This window comes from Mixophyes fleayi, chromosome 4 (genome assembly GCF_038048845.1).
Source record: "Mixophyes fleayi isolate aMixFle1 chromosome 4, aMixFle1.hap1, whole genome shotgun sequence".
Lineage (NCBI taxonomy): Eukaryota > Metazoa > Chordata > Amphibia > Anura > Limnodynastidae > Mixophyes > Mixophyes fleayi.
The window spans coordinates 33,336,870-33,357,560 of record NC_134405.1 but is presented as its reverse complement, the minus strand read 5'-3'; the positions used below and the strand labels follow the sequence as shown (position 1 = coordinate 33,357,560).

General features: G+C 43.7%; 1 protein-coding gene across 6 annotated transcripts in view; it reads right to left on the bottom strand.

Moving 5' to 3' along the window:
• The window catches only part of ACHE (acetylcholinesterase (Yt blood group)), a 56,736-nt gene that overhangs the window by 8,817 nt on the left and 27,228 nt on the right, over window positions 1-20,691 (bottom strand). For 2 of the 6 annotated variants that reach the window (XM_075206525.1, XM_075206531.1), the window contains exons 1-3: window positions 8,567-8,685; window positions 624-2,156; window positions 281-450 (exon numbers count right to left, since the gene is read on the bottom strand). In XM_075206525.1, the coding sequence (XP_075062626.1) occupies window positions 281-450; window positions 624-2,134 (1,681 nt within the window). In that variant the 5' untranslated portion in view covers window positions 2,135-2,156; window positions 8,567-8,685. Of the gene's footprint in view, window positions 1-280; window positions 451-623; window positions 2,157-2,503; window positions 2,721-8,044; window positions 8,205-8,566; window positions 8,686-20,691 lie in introns of those variants that run through there. The other 4 variants (XM_075206529.1, XM_075206527.1, XM_075206530.1 and 1 more) reach the window with 3 other exon arrangements.

The window sequence follows — 20,691 nt, the reverse complement described above, 5'->3', positions numbered from 1 at the left end:
ATGCCTTTAAATGGTTATGCAGAGTTGTATATTTGTTTTACCCTTGGATACGACACAAATCTGCTTTCTGGATACAGTTTTTTCCATTGCATAGCAGATCTGTGTCATAGCCAAGGTAAAGTAAAAAAACTATGACTTAAAAGATATGGCAATGTGTTGTGTAAAAGGCCCAAGAAATTCAAGTCACCTTAGGGAGGAACACCCCTTTAAAGTCAGGAAAATTAAGGTAATATGTCAGAATTCATATGGATGGAGGTGTAAGATGGCAAAGTCTTGGTACCTGTGATATTCAGCAGTTTGGGAAGAAACCGATTCCAGAAGGTACACGTTTGGACTCTTAATCCCTGAAGATTCTCGAGAGGCTTGTTATTCAAGGCTAAGTATCTCTGCTCAGTTCCAGTGTACACAGGCCATTGTTGCTGGCTAGCCTCATTACCCTGGTTGGGGTCTCTAGTAGGGAAATTAAACAGTGTAAGAAACTTCAGATACATTTTATATTTAACCCACCCAATGATACCATAATACAATAAATAGATGTCTACCGCTAACAACAACCATTATTTTTCTCAATTTACTTACTACTTTTAATCCACAACTTATACTTTGATCGTGCACACCCTCACCCAGTCCGTGCGAAGTTGGCCCAGTATCTCATCATCCGACGGCTCAACTCAGCCTCCTGCTTGGTATAGTTTAGTTTGGGCTCCAGGGGAAGCCCAAAGACGAACTCAATCTCATACCCATGTGGAACCCCCATCCACTGTGGCCAAGCAAGGTTGGATGCTCTGTGATCGAAGTAATAGGCGTATACCCTGTTGCCAAACTCTGACACTTTTCCTGCAAAGTGACTCAAGGGGCAAATTACATTTTGGTCTCCTACTAATTGGTCCATGGCCTCCCTGTTTTTTACTGGCGCATTCTCGTCTGCCCAGTCTGTGTACTGCATAACCACTGCTTCAAGCGCAATGTCGTTAGCTTGTGGGACACTCATCTTCACCCCACCAAGGAACTCCTCCCGAGTGATCAGGCTCTCGTTGTTCTTACTGAAGCCAGGAGCTCCATACAGTAGGAAGTAGGAACCTTCATTCTGATTGACGCCCAATATCAAAGGACACGACTTAAACCTGCCCATGCTAATCAAAGTCTCAGGGGCTTCTGGGAAGAAATCTCCATCAGGCACAGGTACAAAAGCAAAGCGGAAGACACTAGGTGCTGGAAGCACAGAAAACTCATTGTCAATAAGTTTCTGTGGTGGCTTTGACCGTAGACAATTCAGCAACTCTGTATCATTTCCCTGTCTACAGTCCAGCAGCTTCCCCAGCAGCTCTGCCCGGCGTCGGCCTTCTTGGGCTGTAACAGTTGCCCACGGTGTGTTTGGAGACCCACTCTGTAGTACAGCTTTGGAGAAGAGATTGTGGCTGCCTGGAGAAAGTACATGCATGCCAACTGAAGCGCCCCCGGCACTCTCCCCAAAGATGGTGATTGTCCTAGGGTCTCCACCAAATAACACTACGTTATCTTGGACCCACTGGAGTGCCAAGCGCTGGTCAAACAAGCCCACATTACCTGGAGCATCTGCACTTCCAGGTGTCAGTGTGAGAAAGCCAAATGCTCCCACACGGTAGTTCATGGAGACCACTACCACGTTTTCTGAGTAGCAAAGATAACGTCCATCATAGACATCCAGAGAGGAAGATCCACTGTAGAAGCCACCGCCATAGATCCAGACCATTACTGTAGCATTTGTAGGACGTGGATGAGGGACCCAGATATTAAGGTACAAACAGTCCTCACTCATGGGCCTGTTAGGGTTCCACATTTCAATCCCAGAGAAGCCAGGGTACAAGGTGTCAAAATATTGATAACAAGCATTAGGGTAGGTAGTTGCATCCCACACCTCGCTCCATGGTTTTTTCGGCTCTGTTCGACGAAAGCGCAATTTGTCAACAGGAGGTTCCGCAAATGGAATTCCTAGAAATGCACTGACATGACCGGAGAGGACATTGAGTTGGGTACCTCTCACTGGACCAGAGCGGGTGGTGACCAGGAGCTCAGGATCACTTTGACCAAGCACATGAGACAGGAGGACAGAGAGGGTGCAGAGACAGAATGGGACAAGAGACAAGAACTGCATGACTGGTCCTCACTGAAATTACCTGAGGAGAAGAAATAGAAAACATAAAGATTATGGGCTTGCTGGATTTATGAACGAAAAATGAGTAAACAGATTACAACAGGCCACAGTCTGTCAACTACCTAGAAAAACATTTCCAGGAAAGAAACCAAGAGGCCGAGAGATAAGAGGGAAAATTATGGTGCAAGAACGGAGATAAGAGCGAAGGAGAGCATAGAGTAGAGGAGCACTAGTGAGTAGATCAATATGATCAGTCAAACAGCAAAGCAAAACAGGCTGTAAATAAAAAGCCTAACTAAGAACTTGTCAGTAGTAAAGTCTTCAGTTCCTAGTACAGGGCTGTCTTCTTCAATTACATCTCTCACTCACCTTCCCCTGCTTTCCATATGTCTTTTGTCCTCTCCTCTTTTCTACCCTGTCTCTCCCTCACCCCCAGCAGCCCAGAGAACAGCTGTGACCTCACCATTCACGGGCAGTGTGAGACTGGAGCTACAGGAGGTTTATGGAGAGAGAGAGGGGGAGTGTGGAGTTTAGGGAGGAAAGTTAAGGGGGCCTCTCTTATCACCACTCACATGACTGTGCGGTCAGGCCCCTTTATCAATACCCAGGAAAAAAAATCGTTAACAGATGCTAAATGCTGGAATCTTTCCACTTTCTGCAGCTACCAGACTTCACAAAAATGACTTTCTATTTTTATATCACTATATTTCTTTATTTATAGAGCACAAAAATATGAGACAGCGCTGTAAATAAGAAAAAGGTTTAATCATTGACATCGGTCTCTGACCCGTGGAGCTCACAATTTAATCTCTTTACCGCAGACCTATAAACATAAACCAAGGCCAAATCAGAAGTCAATTAACCCGCCAGTATGCTCTTGGACGGTGGGAGGAAGCTGGAGCACCTGATGTAAGCCTATACGAACATGGGGAGAGTACAACCCAAGGCCCCAGGACTGACCAATGTGCCATCAAGATACTTTGTAGTTTGTGACGTACTTCAAGGCTCTGATACTCGGCACACTCTCTATTCTGCCCCTGATCTTCTTAAATCATGCTAATTTATATACTGACCCTTCCAGGTTCTACAGGAACATTTTCATTATTCCACAATGTTCCGATATCTTGTCTCAGATACCCTCGGAATTCTGCCCATTTGTAATATCTAACCTTTCTTACTTAATTTGTAAAATACTAATGTACTTCCCCCTTTTGGAGAAAGAATTTGGGGAACTCCCTTTGTGCTTGATGATACATAAGGTATGAATTTAAGCGCTTCCCACACCTCTTAGATTGTAAGCTCAGTTGGCCAGGAACATCTTTACCTTCTGTATCATATCATTGTAGGTAATTTATTTGCTAGATATACTAAACAGCAGGTTTGAAAAAGTGGAGATGTTGCCTATAGCATCCAATCAGATTCTAGCTGTCATTTTGCAGAATGTACTAAATAAAAGATAACTAGAATTTGATTGGTGGCTATAGGCAGCATCTCCGCAGTTTAGTAAATCTAGCCCTTGGACTCCTGCCCCCTGGTGTTAGGGCCTAACAAACCTTCCGGACCTGATCTTATTCTTTCTTAAGCTGTTTTCAAACTTTTGTTTGGGGGGGGCACCCACTATTCGCTCTCTTACCCCATATGTACCTTTTATTAATATTTCAATGCACTGAGCACTTCTCGCTGCACCCGCAAAGGGGAGGGGGGGGGGAGGTCTACCCTCCAATTTGGATGTCTATGCAGGATAATATTGTGCCAGTGAATCTGTTACCATTTTATAAATAAATTAAATAAAGTAGATTATTGTTAAAGTTCTGATGATGTGCAACTTTATAGAGCAATACAGTATATATCATTTATAAATCTATATCTCAATTATATCTCGTTCTCTGGCCCTGGTGATATCCCAAATAGTGGTCATTTTACGGTCTATAACTTCCCTGCCACTCTGACAGGCTCTGACCCAGGTTACCCCCCGCCCCCCTCACCCTTGAATGTTTTTGCTGACAGCTTCAGCTGGGGGGTGAAAAATAGAGAGGGTCTGCTGAAGAAGGCACATCCTGCAGCTGTCTCTCATGTCTATTTCTGGCAGGCCTCAGAGATAACATTTCATATATATACACTCTGGCCGTATACGCCTCACTGCTCGCTGGGTATACAGACCTTGTCATTTCCATGTGTGTGTGTGTGTCAGGGGTGGGAAACTGTCACAGAAATTAGGAGCCATTCAGGCGAGCCTACAAGCCAGCCTAAGCAGCCAGGGGAGATTTGTACCCCATCGAAATACACCTCAAAAAGTTAAGTAAATAATTAGGTGTCGTGGCCACTTGGGGGTATATTTACTAAACTGCGGGTTTGAAAAAGTGGAGATGTTGCCTATAGCAACCAATCAGATTCTAGATGTCATTTTGTAGAATGTACTAAATAAATGAAAGCTAGAATCCGATTGGTTGCTATAGGCAACATCTCCTTTTTTCCCAAATCCGCAGTTTAGTAAATCTAGCCCTTGGACTTTGTCACTTTCCGGTGTGTTTGATTTGTCCATTCCCTGTCAGTCCATATCATCATTAGCAAGCACATGTTGTTGGGGTTATCATTATAGCAAACCACAGCGTTACATTAGAACCATAGACGAACAGTACTTAATGAGATGAGAGAAAACAGCAGCCTATTAAAGAACAAGAAATGATTCAAAGGTGACAGCGAGGGCTGGAAAGCACATTACACGTATAAGTACTTGCACGGATTACCCACTAACTGTATATTGTCAAGTGTGCATCTATGTCATCCGACACAGATACGTTATGCACATTAGCAGCAAGCTGTCAGACAGATGCATCTGCAAATACATCATTAATACAGGAAGTATTAGGAAGTGTGTAATAAGGTCCCTTATTTGGCAGATGTAATGAATGAAATAGCTGGACAGCGAGTGGGGGAGTGGTGGAGGAGAGAGTGGCAGGGAAGAGAGAGAGGGAGCAATAATGAGAGGGAGGGGATAGATACAGACGGATATGGGGGATTTCTGGAGCTTGTGAGGCAGGGAATGATATGGGAAGAGAGGGACTACATAGGGAGGAGAGTAGAGACTATAATGGCAGTATTGGGGCAATAAAGGTGAACAGTTGGTTGTAGAATACATAGACAGTCACTGTCACCCAATCTCAGGGCCCTTTCACACATGCACAAAAACATGCATGGTGTAAACATGTTTGTAGTGAAACATGTGCATTTGTAATGATGGGTAAGCATTCCAATGTGAAGCTTTTAATACAATGTAGGATTTGGTGACTAATTCTATTCTGAATTTAAAAAACTGCACATTTAAGTATGAGCGCCACCTATTCACAAATACTTCATGTGTGTGTATAAAACCGGGATTTAGGCTAAATCAACATTTGTGTGAAAAAGGGCTGCAGTTGCCGAATACAAATCACAGCTGGTAACTGTTACACAAGCACTCGACTATTCTTGTCCAATCCTATCAGCCAACAGCCAAGGAGACCCAATGCTAAACACTGCTGGACAGTGTCATCCAATCACAAACACTGACTGCTACTGTCATCCATTCCCACACACTGCCAGTCACTGTCATCCAATCCCACACACTGCCAGTCGCTGTCATCCAATCCCAAATACTGTCAGCCACTGTCATCCAATCCCACACTGCCAATCGCTGCGATCCAATCCCACACACTGCCAGTTGCTGTCATCCAATCCCACACACTGCCAGATGCTGTCATCCAATCCCAAACACTGACAGTAGCTGTCATCCAATCCCACACACTGCCAGATGCTGTCCTCCAATCCCAAACACTGACAGTAGCTGTCATCAAATCCCAAACACTGCCAGCTGCTGTCAACCAATCCCACACATTGCCAGTCGCTGTCATCCAATCCCAAACACTGTCAGTCGCTGTCATCCAATCGAACATACTGTGAGCATCTGTCACCCAATCCCAAACACTGCCAGCCACTGGCAACCAATCCCACACACTGCCAGTCGCTGTCATACAATCCCACATACTGTGAGCAACTGTCACCCAATCCCAAACACTGCCAGACACTGTCATCCAATCCCAAACACTGACAGTAGCTGTCATACAATCCCACATACTGTGAGCCACTTTCACCCAATCCCAAACACTGCCAGACGCTGACATCCAATCCCACACACTGACAGTCGCTGTCATACAATCCCAAACACTGACAGCTACTATCATCCAATTCCAAAAATTGATGAGCACCACAACCTAATTCTAAACACTGTCAGAAATTGTCAATCAAATCCAAACACCGCCTGTCATTGTTATTGAATTCCAAATACTGCTGCCCAACATCATCTAATCCTTAACACTGCTGGACGCTGTAGACAAATCCCAAAAAGTGATGCCCACCATAAACTAATTTGACACAATTCCAGTCACTGACATACTACCCCAAACACTGCTCTTAAAATCTTTTTCTAACTGCTGTCAATAGTCACACAATCCCACATACTTACACTTTAACCCATACACTGCCAGTCGCTGTCAACCAATCCCACACACTGCCAGCCGCTGTCAACCAATCCCAAACACTGCCAGCTACTGTTAACCAATCCCAAACACTGCCAGTCGCTGTCAACCAATCCCAAACACTGCCAGCTACTGTCAACCAATTCCAAAGCTGCTCTTAAAATCTTTTTGTAACTGCTGTCAATAGTCACACAATCCCACATACTTACACTTTAACCCATACACTGCCAATCTATGTGATCCAATCCCAAACTCTGTTGGCCACTGCGGTCCCACCCCAAGCACTGCTGACTGCTGCAACTCCATAACTAGCAAAAATAATGACTGCAATCTAATTCCAGTCCCTGCTGGCCACTAATTTAATCCTAAACACTTCCAGACGTTGTCATCCAATCCCAAACACGGCCAACCACTGTCACCCAATCCCAAACATCTTCAGTATTTAAATCCCGGATCCTCCTGGCCCAAGTCACATAACCCCAAGCGCTACCAGCCACTGTCACTGAATTCCAAACACTCTTGAGTCTCTTCATCCGAATCCAAACACACAGCCGCTCAACTCCATACATGAAAGCCTGACATCCAGTCATTGTAACCTAATCGGCAATGCAGACAAATACCACCATCCAGTCCCAAATATGTATGACTTCTGTCACCTAATATAAAGCACTTCCAATCCCTCATTGCTGGCCACGGTCATGTAATATACTGCCACCTAGCTTCCCTTTATGCACAATATCAATACAGTCCATGCAACTGTAAAGAATGTTACTGTACTCTTAGTCTAAACACACTCCGGCTAATGACAAACTTTATTATTTTATCCTGAACACAGTGTGACACTATCAGTGCTTACGTGAGCACCAACATTCAACATCACTGCATCCTCGATCAAAACACTGCATGTCACTGTCACCTGAGCCTCAACACGCAACATCACTGCCACCTCTGTCCAAACAATGCACATCGATGTCACATACTTTACTGAATGTCACCTAAGCGTCAACGCCCAGTGTCACTGCATTCTCGATACAAACACTATATGTCAACATCACAAATTCTGCCTATTACTGTCACCCGACCATCAGGATCCTACATCACTGCAAGCTCCATCCAATCACAGCGCGTCAATGTCACATACCCCATACTGCTTGTCACTGTCACCTCAGTGTCAACACCCAACATCACTGCCATCTCCACCCAAACACTGTGCATCAATGTCACGTAAACGATGTATGTGATTATGACACCAATCCAAACACTGCAAATCTCTGCCACCTAATCACAAAACACTCCACGTCCCTTCAATCCCAGCACTGCAAATCACTGTCACATCAACCGAAAAACTGCCGAACGCTAGAATGCTACAATTTAACACATAAATAGAATCTGTCACCTCAATCGCCGAATGTGACTGTCACATTACACTCTGTATACCAGTCACCTCCGCTCCAACTCATGGCTGCTCTGTGTGTGTGTCTCTCTGGCGCTCTCTTCATAGCTTCTTCATGCACCCAGTATATCTCCTTATCTTCCCAGCATCATCCCCATGACTGTCTGACACACACCTACACACAGAGACAAACACTGCAATGTGTGTACACAGCAGCGTACGCCAATTGTATCCAGGCTCCAGCTAGATACAAATACAGTGCACATGCCAACACACAACAAACACACTTATAATATACAGCTACGTGTAGAAGGTAAGTACAGCTCAGCAGGGTCCTACCAGACACACAAAAAACAAACACATACACTACATCTCATGCAATGCATGTTATACACATACATACACACAAGCACTGCATCTTACTAAATGTCTGTCACACACACACATTTAATGTATGTTACACTTCCACACACACACATTTAATGCATGTTACACTTCCACACATACACACTTTCCATTCCTTACCTGAGACAATCTGAACAGATCTTGCCTGTATGTGATTCTCTGCATCCACTCTCTCTGTCTGTCCCTCCTTCTGCTTATCTCAATGTCTCTCACTCTCTCCAGCTACTGACCACTCCCCCTCTCTCCTCTGCCAGTCTCCCTCCCTGCAGCAGGAGACAGCACCAGAGACAGCTCCTTGATAGACACCTAGGATGTGCCTCTACTAGGTATACAGCAGAGAGACAGAGCCCACATAGACTGCTGGAGATAGACACAAACACAAGAGACCACTACTTGATAGACAGTTAGACACAGCACCAAAGACTGCTCCTCTACAGAGAGCTAGAGATAGACACATATCTATAGACAGAACCTCGATAGACAGTTGGAGATAGACACAGCACTAGAGACAGACCCATGATAGACAGCTAAAGAAAGATACACATCACTAGAGACAGCTCCTTAATAGAGAGCTAGAGATGGACACATACCTATAGACAGAGCCTCGATAGACAGATGGAGATAGACACAGCACTAGAGACAGACCCATGATAGACAGCTAAAGATAGATACACATCACTAGAGACAGCTCCTTGATAGAGAGCTAGAGATGGACACATACCTATAGACAGAGCCTCGATAGACAGATGGAGATAGACACAGCACTAGAGACAGACCCATGATAGACAGTTAGAGATAGACACAACACTAGAGACAGACCCATGATAGACAGTTAGAAATAGACACAGCACCAAAGGCTGCTCCTCTACAGAGAGCTAGACACATATCTATAGACAGAGCCTCTATAGACAGCTGGAGATGGACACAGCACTAGAGACAGACCCATGATAGACAGTTAGAGATAGACACAACACTAGAGACAGACACAGCACCAAAGGCTGCTCCTCTACAGAGAGCTAGAGATAGACACATATCTATAGACAGAGCCTCTATAGACAGCTGGAGATGGACACAGCACTAGAGACAGACCCATGATAGACAGCTAAAGATAGACACAACACTAGAGACAGCTCCTCGATAGACAGCTGAAGATAGACGCATCACTAGAGACAGCTCCTCGATAGACAGCTGAAGATAGACGCATCACTAGAGACAGCTCCTTGATAGACAGCTAAAGATAGACACATCACTAGAGACAGACCCATGATAGACAGCTAAAGATAGACACATCACTAGAGACAGCTCCTCGATAGACAGCTAAAGATAGACGCATCACTAGAGACAGACCCATGATAGACAGCTAAAGATAGACACATCACTAGAGACAGCTCCTTGATAGACAGCTAAAGATAGACATATCACTAGAGACAGCTCCTCGATAGACAGCTGAAGATAGACACATCACTAGAGACATCTCCTTGATAGACAGCTAAAGATAGACACATCACTAGAGACAGACCCATGATAGACAGCTAAAGATAGACACATCACTAAAGACAGCTCCTTGATAGACAGCTAAAGATAGATACATCACTAGAGACATCTCCTTGATAGACAGCTAAAGATAGACACATCACTAGAGACAGACCCATGATAGACAGCTAAAGATAGACACATCACTAAAGACAGCTCCTTGATAGACAGCTAAAGATAGACACATCACTAAAGACAGACCCATGATAGACAGTTAGAGATAGACACGGCACCAAAGGCTGCTCCTCTACAGAGAGCTAGAGATAGACACATATCTATAGACAGAGCCTCTATAGACAGCTGGAGATGGACACAGGACTAGAGACAGACCCATGATAGGCAGTTAGAGACAGACACATCACTAGAGACAGCTCCTCGATAGACAGCTAAAGATAGACGCATCACTAGAGACAGACCCATGATAGACAGCTAAAGATAGACACAACACTAGAGACAGCTCCTTGATAGACAGCTAAAGATAGACACATCACTAGAGACAGCTCCTCGATAGACAGCTAAAGATAGACACATCACTAGAGACAGCTCCTCGATAGACAGCTAAAGATAGATACATCACTAGAGACATCTCCTTGATAGACAGCTAAAGATAGACGCATCACTAGAGACAGACCCATGATAGACAGCTAAAGATAGACACATCACTAGAGACAGCTCCTCGATAGACAGCTAAAGATAGACACATCACTAGAGACAGCTCCTCGATAGACAGCTAAAGATAGACACATCACTAGAGACAGCTCCTCGATAGACAGCTGAAGATAGACGCATCACTAGAGACAGACCCATGATAGACAGCTAAAGATAGACACATCACTAGAGACAGCTCCTTGATAGACAGCTAAAGATAGACACATCACTAGAGACAGCTCCTTGATAGACAGCTAAAGATAGACACATCACTAGAGACAGCTCCTTGATAGACAGCTAAAGATAGACACATCCCTAGAGACAGCTCCTCGATAGACAGCTAAAGATAGACGCATCACTAGAGACAGACCCATGATAGACAGCTAAAGATAGACACATCACTAGAGACAGCTCCTTGATAGACAGCTAAAGATAGACACATCACTAGAGACAGCTCCTCGATAGACAGCTAAAGATAGACGCATCACTAGAGACAGACCCATGATAGACAGCTAAAGATAGACACATCACTAGAGACAGCTCCTTGATAGACAGCTAAAGATAGACACATCACTAGAGACAGCTCCTCGATAGACAGCTAAAGATAGACACATCACTAGAGACAGCTCCTTGACAGACAGCTAAAGATAGACACATCACTAGAGACATCTCCTTGATAGACAGCTAAAGATAGACACATCACTAGAGACAGCTCCTCGATAGACAGCTGAAGATAGACATATCACTAGAGACAGCTCCTTGACAGACAGCTAAAGATAGACACATCACTAGAGACATCTCCTTGATAGACAGCTAAAGATAGACACATCACTAGAGACAGCTCCTTGACAGACAGCTAAAGATAGACACATCACTAGAGACAGCTCCTTGACAGACAGCTAAAGATAGACACATCACTAGAGACATCTCCTTGATAGACAGCTAAAGATAGACACATCACTAGAGACATCTCCTTGATAGACAGCTAAAGATAGACACATCACTAGAGACAGCTCCTTGACAGACAGCTAAAGATAGACACATCACTAGAGACATCTCCTTGATAGACAGCTAAAGATAGACACATCACTAGAGACATCTCCTTGATAGACAGCTAAAGATAGACACAGCACTAGCGACAGCTACTTGATAGGCCGCTATAGATAGCACTAAAGACAGCTTCTTGATAGACATCTAGAGATAGTCAGCTTCTTGATAGACAGCTATAGAGAGCACTAAAAACAGCTTCTTGATAGACAGCTTCTTGATAGACAGCTAGAGACAGCAGCTGTACTAGACAGAGAGAGAGACAATGAGTATCATTGACAAAACAGGAGCATCCTGATCTGCCTATCATTCATAACAAAAAAAACTCCTTCGCAAAAACACTTTCCTGACGAGAAAATCCCTACACCGCAACATGAAATCCAGTGCAATGGAAGTCACATGACCTGACAACTGAGGAAAATAGCTCTTCAGCTGGAATGTGCTCTGTCCGTCCAGTCATGAATGACTCCAGGTGTCTCTAGCAGACTCAGAGCACCAGAGACGACTTCTAGACACATTATACATGATGGAGAAAATGTCAGTGATCAGCCACTGAGAACAGTATTAATACATATACAGTTGTCTCTCAGCAACGAAGTCTGTTCCCTGATAATAAGACTCAGTTAATCTCATCTATGAACCCCCCAAAATGTGCCTAGGGCATTCCAAGGTGAACGCCCCATTCCTGGTCTTTGGAAACACCCAATTAAATCAGTCTGTGCCAACGTTTGACGAAAAACACACAGGAAATTGTAAGTCTTTTAGTTCTTCGTCCCAAAAAATTGCTTGTTAATATTCATTTTTGAAGGGACATCAGGCCTGTCTTTATTATATTTGGCACTTTTGTGTGTTTACATGTTGGTATTACATTGTTTGTAGCGCACCTAGAAATGTGCGACATGTGTCTCATTAAAAGTCTAAGGACAAGCTTGGGCTTTCAGCATCTTCGGCCACACAGATATTCAACAGCCAAGAAGAAGAGGCTGTGCGTTTATCTGTATACTATTGGGAAACACCTCCCCACCATCTAAATTACATACTCATATCCCACCAAGTTAAATTGCCTTTCTCCACTTTAGTACAAATTTAGGAGTGCTCATGCCCATAATCCAGATTTAGCGCGTAGCAACCCCGATCTGACTATCTCCTCCCATTGTACAACTAGAGACAGTTCAGGAGGTAGAGAACATTCAGCACCAGGGACAGCTCCAGAATGTAACATCAATCAGATGATGTCATTGTGGAAATCCATGGTACATCAACATCCAGGACAGTCAGTATTAGGTAGACTGCTAGCAGAGACTGTCTGACAACATCCGCACCGTAACCCTAGACAATTCCAGGCCCATAACAATTTACAGACACCCTTATGGCTAAGTGGTTAGCACTTCTGCCCTCTGGGGTTATGAGTTCAGTTCCTGACCATGGCCTTATCTGTGAGGAGTTTGTATGTGTTTGCGTGGGGGTGCTCCGGTTTCCTACCACACTCCAAAAACATACTGGTAGGTTAATTGGCCGCTAACAAATTGACCCTAGTCTGTGTGTGTGTGTGTTAGAGAATTTAGACTGTAAGCCACAATGGGGCAGGGACTGATGTGAGTGAGTTCTCTGTACAGCGCTGCGGAATAAGTGGCGCTTTATAAATAAATGGTAATAATAATATCTTTATGTCGCTGGCTTGGATAGATTTTACAGGCTACATGTGTTTGACGAGAGTTCACCCGACAGCCAATGAAATTAATAAACTCCACCTGTCCCGTACATGCAGCGGAGACAGTCGCGTTGTGGGCTAAATCCATATTCATGTGAATGCAGCCAGTCAATTCATTAGAAACCAGTGACATCTCTGGGGCACACATAGGAGGAAGTCATTGTGCCTGTCTCCACTATGTGTTAGCGACATGATCCTAAAATAATCTCCGGGATCATAAAGCCGAAGAATTAGTACGACTAGGGAAAGGAGGAGGATTCAATCAGCGCCAAAATATCAGGCGGCTTGTAACCACATTGGTAAAGATCTGCTCTTTTTTAATGATCACACCGTATAGAGCAACGAGCAAAAAAGAGCAAAATCTTTATTACCGTAGCAACCATTGCCCCAATCTCAAAACAAATTTCAGTTCCTTAGCCAGTCTTAGTCATAGGCTCACCATAAATGGTAACCAGCCTTGGGTACTAATTCAGCCTAACTTGTGTGTAATCCAGGCCTGCGTCACACATACTGTTGAGAGTCATCCAGCACTACGGACAGTAGTTAATGTAAACTAATAAATAGAAATACACATATCAAACCAAGAGAGAGAGGACCTCGGGCAGGGTGGTCTTTAGAAATAATCATGTTCACGAAAGCCGTCTAAATCAACCCAACTAATCCACTGATTGATCTACCTGTCTCCAAGCAGGAGCAGCTCCCCACACCCAACCCGGTTTTAGTGAGCTGTCAGGGGGAGAGGACGGGATTGACACTGGGAGCATACTTAACGTCATTGCGTATTAATTTATTTATGGGTGAATTAATGTCAGTCGTGTGATTTAAAGGGAAGCACCCGCCGCTGTTTTGCTGATGTGATTCCATCCAAACCCTGCACTGAAACTAATTAATGTAATGGAATGAGAGCTGGCCAGATGCAGGAACAGAGTCAGCCACAATGCAGAGAATATGAAGAATGCAAAAATCAGTCTTGGAAGAAGTGGAAAAGAGAGAAGGCAGACTAGATTAACCCATTGTTGTATATCATAGTCTTGGATTACTCGCCTCTCCCCTATTATATATATATATATATATATATATATATATATATATATATATATATACATATATATATACATACATACAGCCACAACATGAACACCAAATGTTAAAGGCAGCAAATGAATAGTCCGTTCTTAAAGTTGATGGATGCATAAAAATGGGAAAGCCTAAGGATCTGAGAGACTTTGACTAGGGACAAATTGTGATGGTTAGATGACCGGATCAGAGCATCTCCAGAATGGCAGGTCTTGTAGGGTGTTCCTGGTATGCAGTGGTTAGTACAAACCAAAAGAGGTCCAAGGAAGGACAACCGGTGAACATGAGTCATGGGCGCCCATGGCTCACTGATGTGCATGGGGAGCGAAGACTTTGTGGCAATAATTAGGGAAAGGCCCTTTTCTATTCCAACATGACTGTGCCCCAATGCACAAAGCAAGGACTACAAAGACATGGTCTGATAAGTTCGGTGTGGAAGAACTTGACTGGCCCACACAGAGCCCTGACCTCAACCACATCAAATACCTTTGGGATGAACTGGAACGGAGATTGCGAGGCCAGGCCTTCTGGTCCGACATCAGTGTCTGGCCTCATAAATGCTCTTCAGAATGAATGGGCACAAATTCCCACAGAAACACTCCAACATCCTGTGGAAAGCCTTCTAAGAAGAGTGGGAGCTGTTATTGCTGCAAAAGGGGGACCAACTCCATATTAAAGTATATATATTTGAATACAATATCATTACAGTCCCTGTTGGTGTGATGTTCAAACTTCCGAATAAGTTTGTCCATATAGTGTAGATATATATATATCTCCATTCTACGATCTCTGTTATTCCTCACATCTCTCTACTTCACTTTTGGAATGAGTTTCAAGGGGCAGAGACTTTGCATAAGGAGGCGATCCCAGCATAGCTAGTATTACTAGCTATATACTGTCTTAAAGTGAGACAGGGAAAGTACAGGACCTTTAAATCATCAAGGGTGGAACGTGAACACAATGTAGTCAGGTCACCACACCCTGCTTGAATTGTCACTCTGTATAAGTCCAATATAGCTAGTATTTCTAGTATTACGCCACGATCCCTTTCTAAAGAAAAGCACTTTTATATGGGAATGAATATCAGTATATTAAAAAAAAAACAATTAAAAAAAAGTTCAGGTACAAAGCCGCAAAATTCAGGCCCGCAGAGCAAAACACAATCGGTGACGTAGTGCGGTTATGTTTGTGGTACTGCAAGTCCTTTTACGGTAAAAAAAACATAGTTTAGAACTTCAGGATTGGGAAGGCTACTGGGTCGTAAAATTATTTACCCTCTAATTATTAGGTAACGACCCTGCTTTTTTGCCGTTTTTCATACAGCATTGAGTTTTTAAATATCTTTGCAAAATAAAAGTCCAGTCCACTGTTTAAAGGCCAGAGAACTCTATACAAGTTTTATTTCTCCCATCAAACATTACAGAGTTGAATATTAGTGTGCCAAGTGCAGAGTGATATATGCTAAACAGCCACCTGCCTAATGTAATGAATTTGGGGGAAATTACTGCCATGAAATTCTTAGCCATTACTGGTACCAGCACAATACCAGCAGTACCCAAAACATTATGCCATCCCCAATACCCCCGGTAGACCAGTGCCACCAGAAATTCTAGAAGCTGCGTGCCTTCAAAACTTTATACCAACAACAGAGTCCCCAAACATTATAGCGGGTGCCCAGAGACCTCAGCCACAGTCTCTTACCCCCAGAAAATATAGCAGTTGTCTAGTGCCCCAGACACTACAGCACCTGCCTGGTGCTAACAGAACTTAATCAAGCAGTCCAGTGCTCCCACACCAGTTGTCTAGTGCTCTTGCCGTTACCAGCAGCCAGTAGCACCACAGTATCCCAGCTAAACATCACCCTTATATTGAATTATAATCTAGCAACCAGGACATAACTACTGCAGGGAACCTTGCTCTGGGTCTCCTGTTCCCTGCAAGAGGTGGGAAGTCTGCAGTCTATTGTTCAAGAGTATGGTTCCTTTTGCTGGCACTTCTGGTGTGCAGGCAACAGGTAGGTCCTGTGATGTGTCCCCAGCCTCACTGGATGGGCCAGGTGATTTTGAGTTATGCCCCTCTTATCCGTTGTAGCTGACAATAGTGGAGGCAGGAGAACCCCCTTTTGTCTTATTGGCAGGCAAGAGACAGCTGAAGGTCAGAGTCTTTTACCGTAAACCTGTCGAGGTGCTTTTTTCTGGATCCTTTAGAATAGCTTTGCATTTACCAGGCATTTCGCATACTGGATCCTTGGGTTTTCCATTTGTAGGCTGGTCCTGCTGCTGCTGGTACCATTATCCCAATCACTGCACCCTATTCTATGGTTTGGTTTCTAGGTAGATCAAGGCGTATGGGAACTGGTACACAGTCATCTGTACCTGCGCTTTTGGGGGTCTGGTGAAGCGGTGTCAGTGTCAGATGACATCACGGTCTTTTTGCGAGCTTATTGCACAGGGGTCCCATGACAACTATAAAGAAGCACATTTGTTTATGGCTCCACCAATAGGAGTACACCTGGCATTGTCACTAAAATCAGGGAAATATGTCCTTTTGCTGCTCCCTTTGACAAGCAGCCGGCAGCCAACAGGGGGATATGGACAGAGCATCTATATATAAACATGACCGGTGGGAGACAGGTAGGTATACATTTTATGTGTGCCCTTAGCCACCTCGGGAGTGTATTTGATTTCTTGGGAGTTCAGTGTAACTGTTGTATTGTTATATTTTAGGAGCATGTGGAGGGTCTTATGAGCATTGTGCTGGGAAGCCGCAGCGCTGGTTGCTTATGTAAGGAGCCACCATCGTCTTCTCCTCACAGCTGCAGATGGTTGCTAGGCAGTCAGGGCACTTCTTCCTCGCTAGCTGGATGGTCACATGACCACAACTCTTGGGAGGGCTGGCGGAGGGCACAACTAGTGGTGGGGCTGTGATTGGCTACCTGTCCTTTATAGGGCAGGGAGAGACCTGTTCTCACGGCCGGTGATAGTATCCATGCTGCTTGTGTATGCTAGGTTCCTGGCTCCTGACCTCTGCATCATTTTCAGGATTTTCCTGTGTGCTACCTGTCTTAATCTTTGGCTAAGTTTACAGGATTTCCTCGCTGGCTGCGTACCCTGACCTTTGCCATACTGGATAATCCTTGACTGCCGCCTACCGTTATCTTTGGCTTGTCTCTGGTTATTCTCTTGCTCACCGTCAGACCTGGTTCTGTTGTTCCACTCTGACTGCAGTCGGTCTTGTTCTACCCCAAATTGTAAAGCGCTACGGAATTTGGTGGCGCTATATAAATAAATGTTGATGATGATAATACTCTCCAATATTCCTATGCTAAACTGGCACTTACATAAGTCACCACTACTTTGAGGTCAAATCTTAGGGGCATACATGTACCAGCGAGCTTAATGCGCGTTATGGGAAGACCTCAGCGGGTTGGTTCTAGGGATTGATATAGTGTCTAGCGGTAGCCCAGGCAGAAGTGAGTGGCATCGGCCACATTTCAGGAACTTGAATATTTTTGAGGATCAGGTTTTACAGAATTGGTTTGGAAAGAGGTCAGTGTGTTTCTGTCGTTGTCCCCAGATCGTCAGCATCCACGGATCTTCCCAATGTCATGATGTGTTGCCGTTTCATGTTGGGGCAAATGATTACATCATGTGCGTTTTATTGAACTTGCCTTAATATCTGTAATGTTTCGGTCCTTTTTAATCAGCTCCTTGACAGCTACATAATCATTTGGCCCAAGATGATCCCCCACTTTATTTGGAGACAGGTAATTAATCCTAAGACTATTAACAGCAGTCTAATGAAGGTTAGTAAACAAGTTTTGAATTATCTCAGGTACATGGGTTGATCCTCTGTTAGGAAGACAAAACCAGCCGTGATTTATATTGACATGACAGTGTGCAACTGTCTGATATAGGTATTGATATTTTCAGTTTGCATTGTCAGGAGATGGTGGAGCAGACTTGTTTTGTTGGGGAGAAGAGGTTGGTTTAAAGCAGGAAATGACTTCTTTGGTCATGGTATAGGGGCAGAGGTTTTGTGGTTGTGACCTGCATCCATGATCACAATGGGGGCTACGAGTATTGGTGGAGAACTTCAGGTTCTGACTTTACGGCAGTCTTGAAGGGTTCTGCTTCTAGTGGCGCATTAATATCTTTGTTGACTATTGGGAATGAATCGGATGGTATTTGGCATCAACGATCCTGTGGCAAGGTTTTGAATGGAATACCCCTTCCTTTAAAATGTTGCATGTGCATTGAATGTGGCCGTTTTGTTCCCACATGGCTGTAATGCAGTTATTTTCCAGGGGTGAAAGTCCCCATTGGGTTGGTTTTGGTTAAAAGGAGCTAGGTGTACACACAAAGCCTGTAGCCATGTCACAACTAGTTCACTCATCCACACCTGTGATTAACCGGAGATATCAGCCTGGTTAATAGTGCTCTGGGCCTGGATGCTGTAGTCCACGGTTAGGCACTTAATTCACTAAAGCAGAAGTTGCTTAATAGAGCACGTATTGGACAGGTCCCATGTGATATTACATTCACAGTTCACTGCAAACAGAGATATATTTTGTACCCTATGTTTTCACATCTTTGTGTGCATTTATGTCATAAAAAAACATTGGTCTCCCACAGATTTGTAGCTCTCTCTCATTTTGAATCTCTCTCCTGTGATTCTCTCCTGTTTCTATATATATATATTTCACACCGTCACTTCTCGGTATCTCCCGGAGATTTCCTTCCGCTTCAAAGTTATTTATAGTTTTCCATGTGAATCATTTCTGACCTGCAGCCTGAGAGGAATAATGTGACAAGGGAAGTGTAGTGAGATATATATACTATAGTAAGGGAAAGAGAAATACATATAGTATAGTGAGAGGAGAGATACATATAGTATAGTGAGGGGAAAAGTGATATATATATATATATATTATAGTGATGGGAAGAGAGATACATAGTGAGAGGAGAGATTTACATATTGTATAGTGAGGAGAGAGATACATAAAGTATAGTGGGGGAGAGATACATATAGTATAGTGAGGGGGGAGAGATACATATAGTATAGTGAGGTGGGAGAGATACATATAGCATAGTGAGGGGAGATAGATACATATAGCATAGTGAGGGGAGATAGATACATATAGCATAGTGAGGGGAGATAGATACATATAGCATAGTGAGGGGAGATAGATACATATAGCATAGTGAGGGGAGATAGATACATATAGCATAGTGAGGGGAGATAGATACATATAGCATAGTGAGGGGAGATAGATACATATAGCATAGTGAGGGGAGATAGATACATATAGCATAGTGAGGGAAGAGATACATATAGTATAGTGAGGTGTAGAGTGATATATATATATTATAGTGAAGGGAAGAGAGATACATATGGCATAGTGAGAGGAGAGATGTACATTTTGTATAGTGAGGAGAGAGATACATAAAGTATAGTGAGGGGAGATAGATACATATAGCATAGTGAGGGGGGAGAGATACATATAGTATAGTGAGGGAAGAGATACATATAGCATAGTGAGGGAAGAGATACATATAACATAGTGAGGGAAGAGATACATATAGCATAGTGAGGGGGGAGAGATACATATAGTATAGTGAGGGTGGAGAGATACATATAGCATAGTGAGGGGAGATAGATACATATAGCATAGTGAGGGAAGAGATACATATAGCATAATGAGGGGAGAGATACATATAGCATAGTGAGGGGAGAGATACATATAGCATAGTGAGGGGAGAGATACATATAGCATAGTGAGGGGGGAGAGATACATATAGCATAGTGAGGGGGGAGAGATACATATAGTATAGTGAGGGGAGAGATACATATAGTATAGTGAAGGGGGAAAAATACATATAGTATAGTGAGGGGGGAGAGATACATATAGTATAGTGAGGAGAGAGATACATATAGCATAGTGAGGGGAGAGATACATATAGCATAGTGAGGGGAGAGATACATATAGCATAGTGAGGGGGGAGAGATACATATAGCATAGTGAGGGGGGAGAGATACATATAGTATAGTGAGGGGAGAGATACATATAGTATAGTGAGGGGAGAGATACATATAGTATAGTGAGGGGAGAGATACATATAGTATAGTGAAGGGGGAAAAATACATATAGTATAGTGAGGGGGGAGAGATACATATAGTATAGTGAGGGGAGAGATACATATAGTATAGTGAGGGGGGAGATACATTT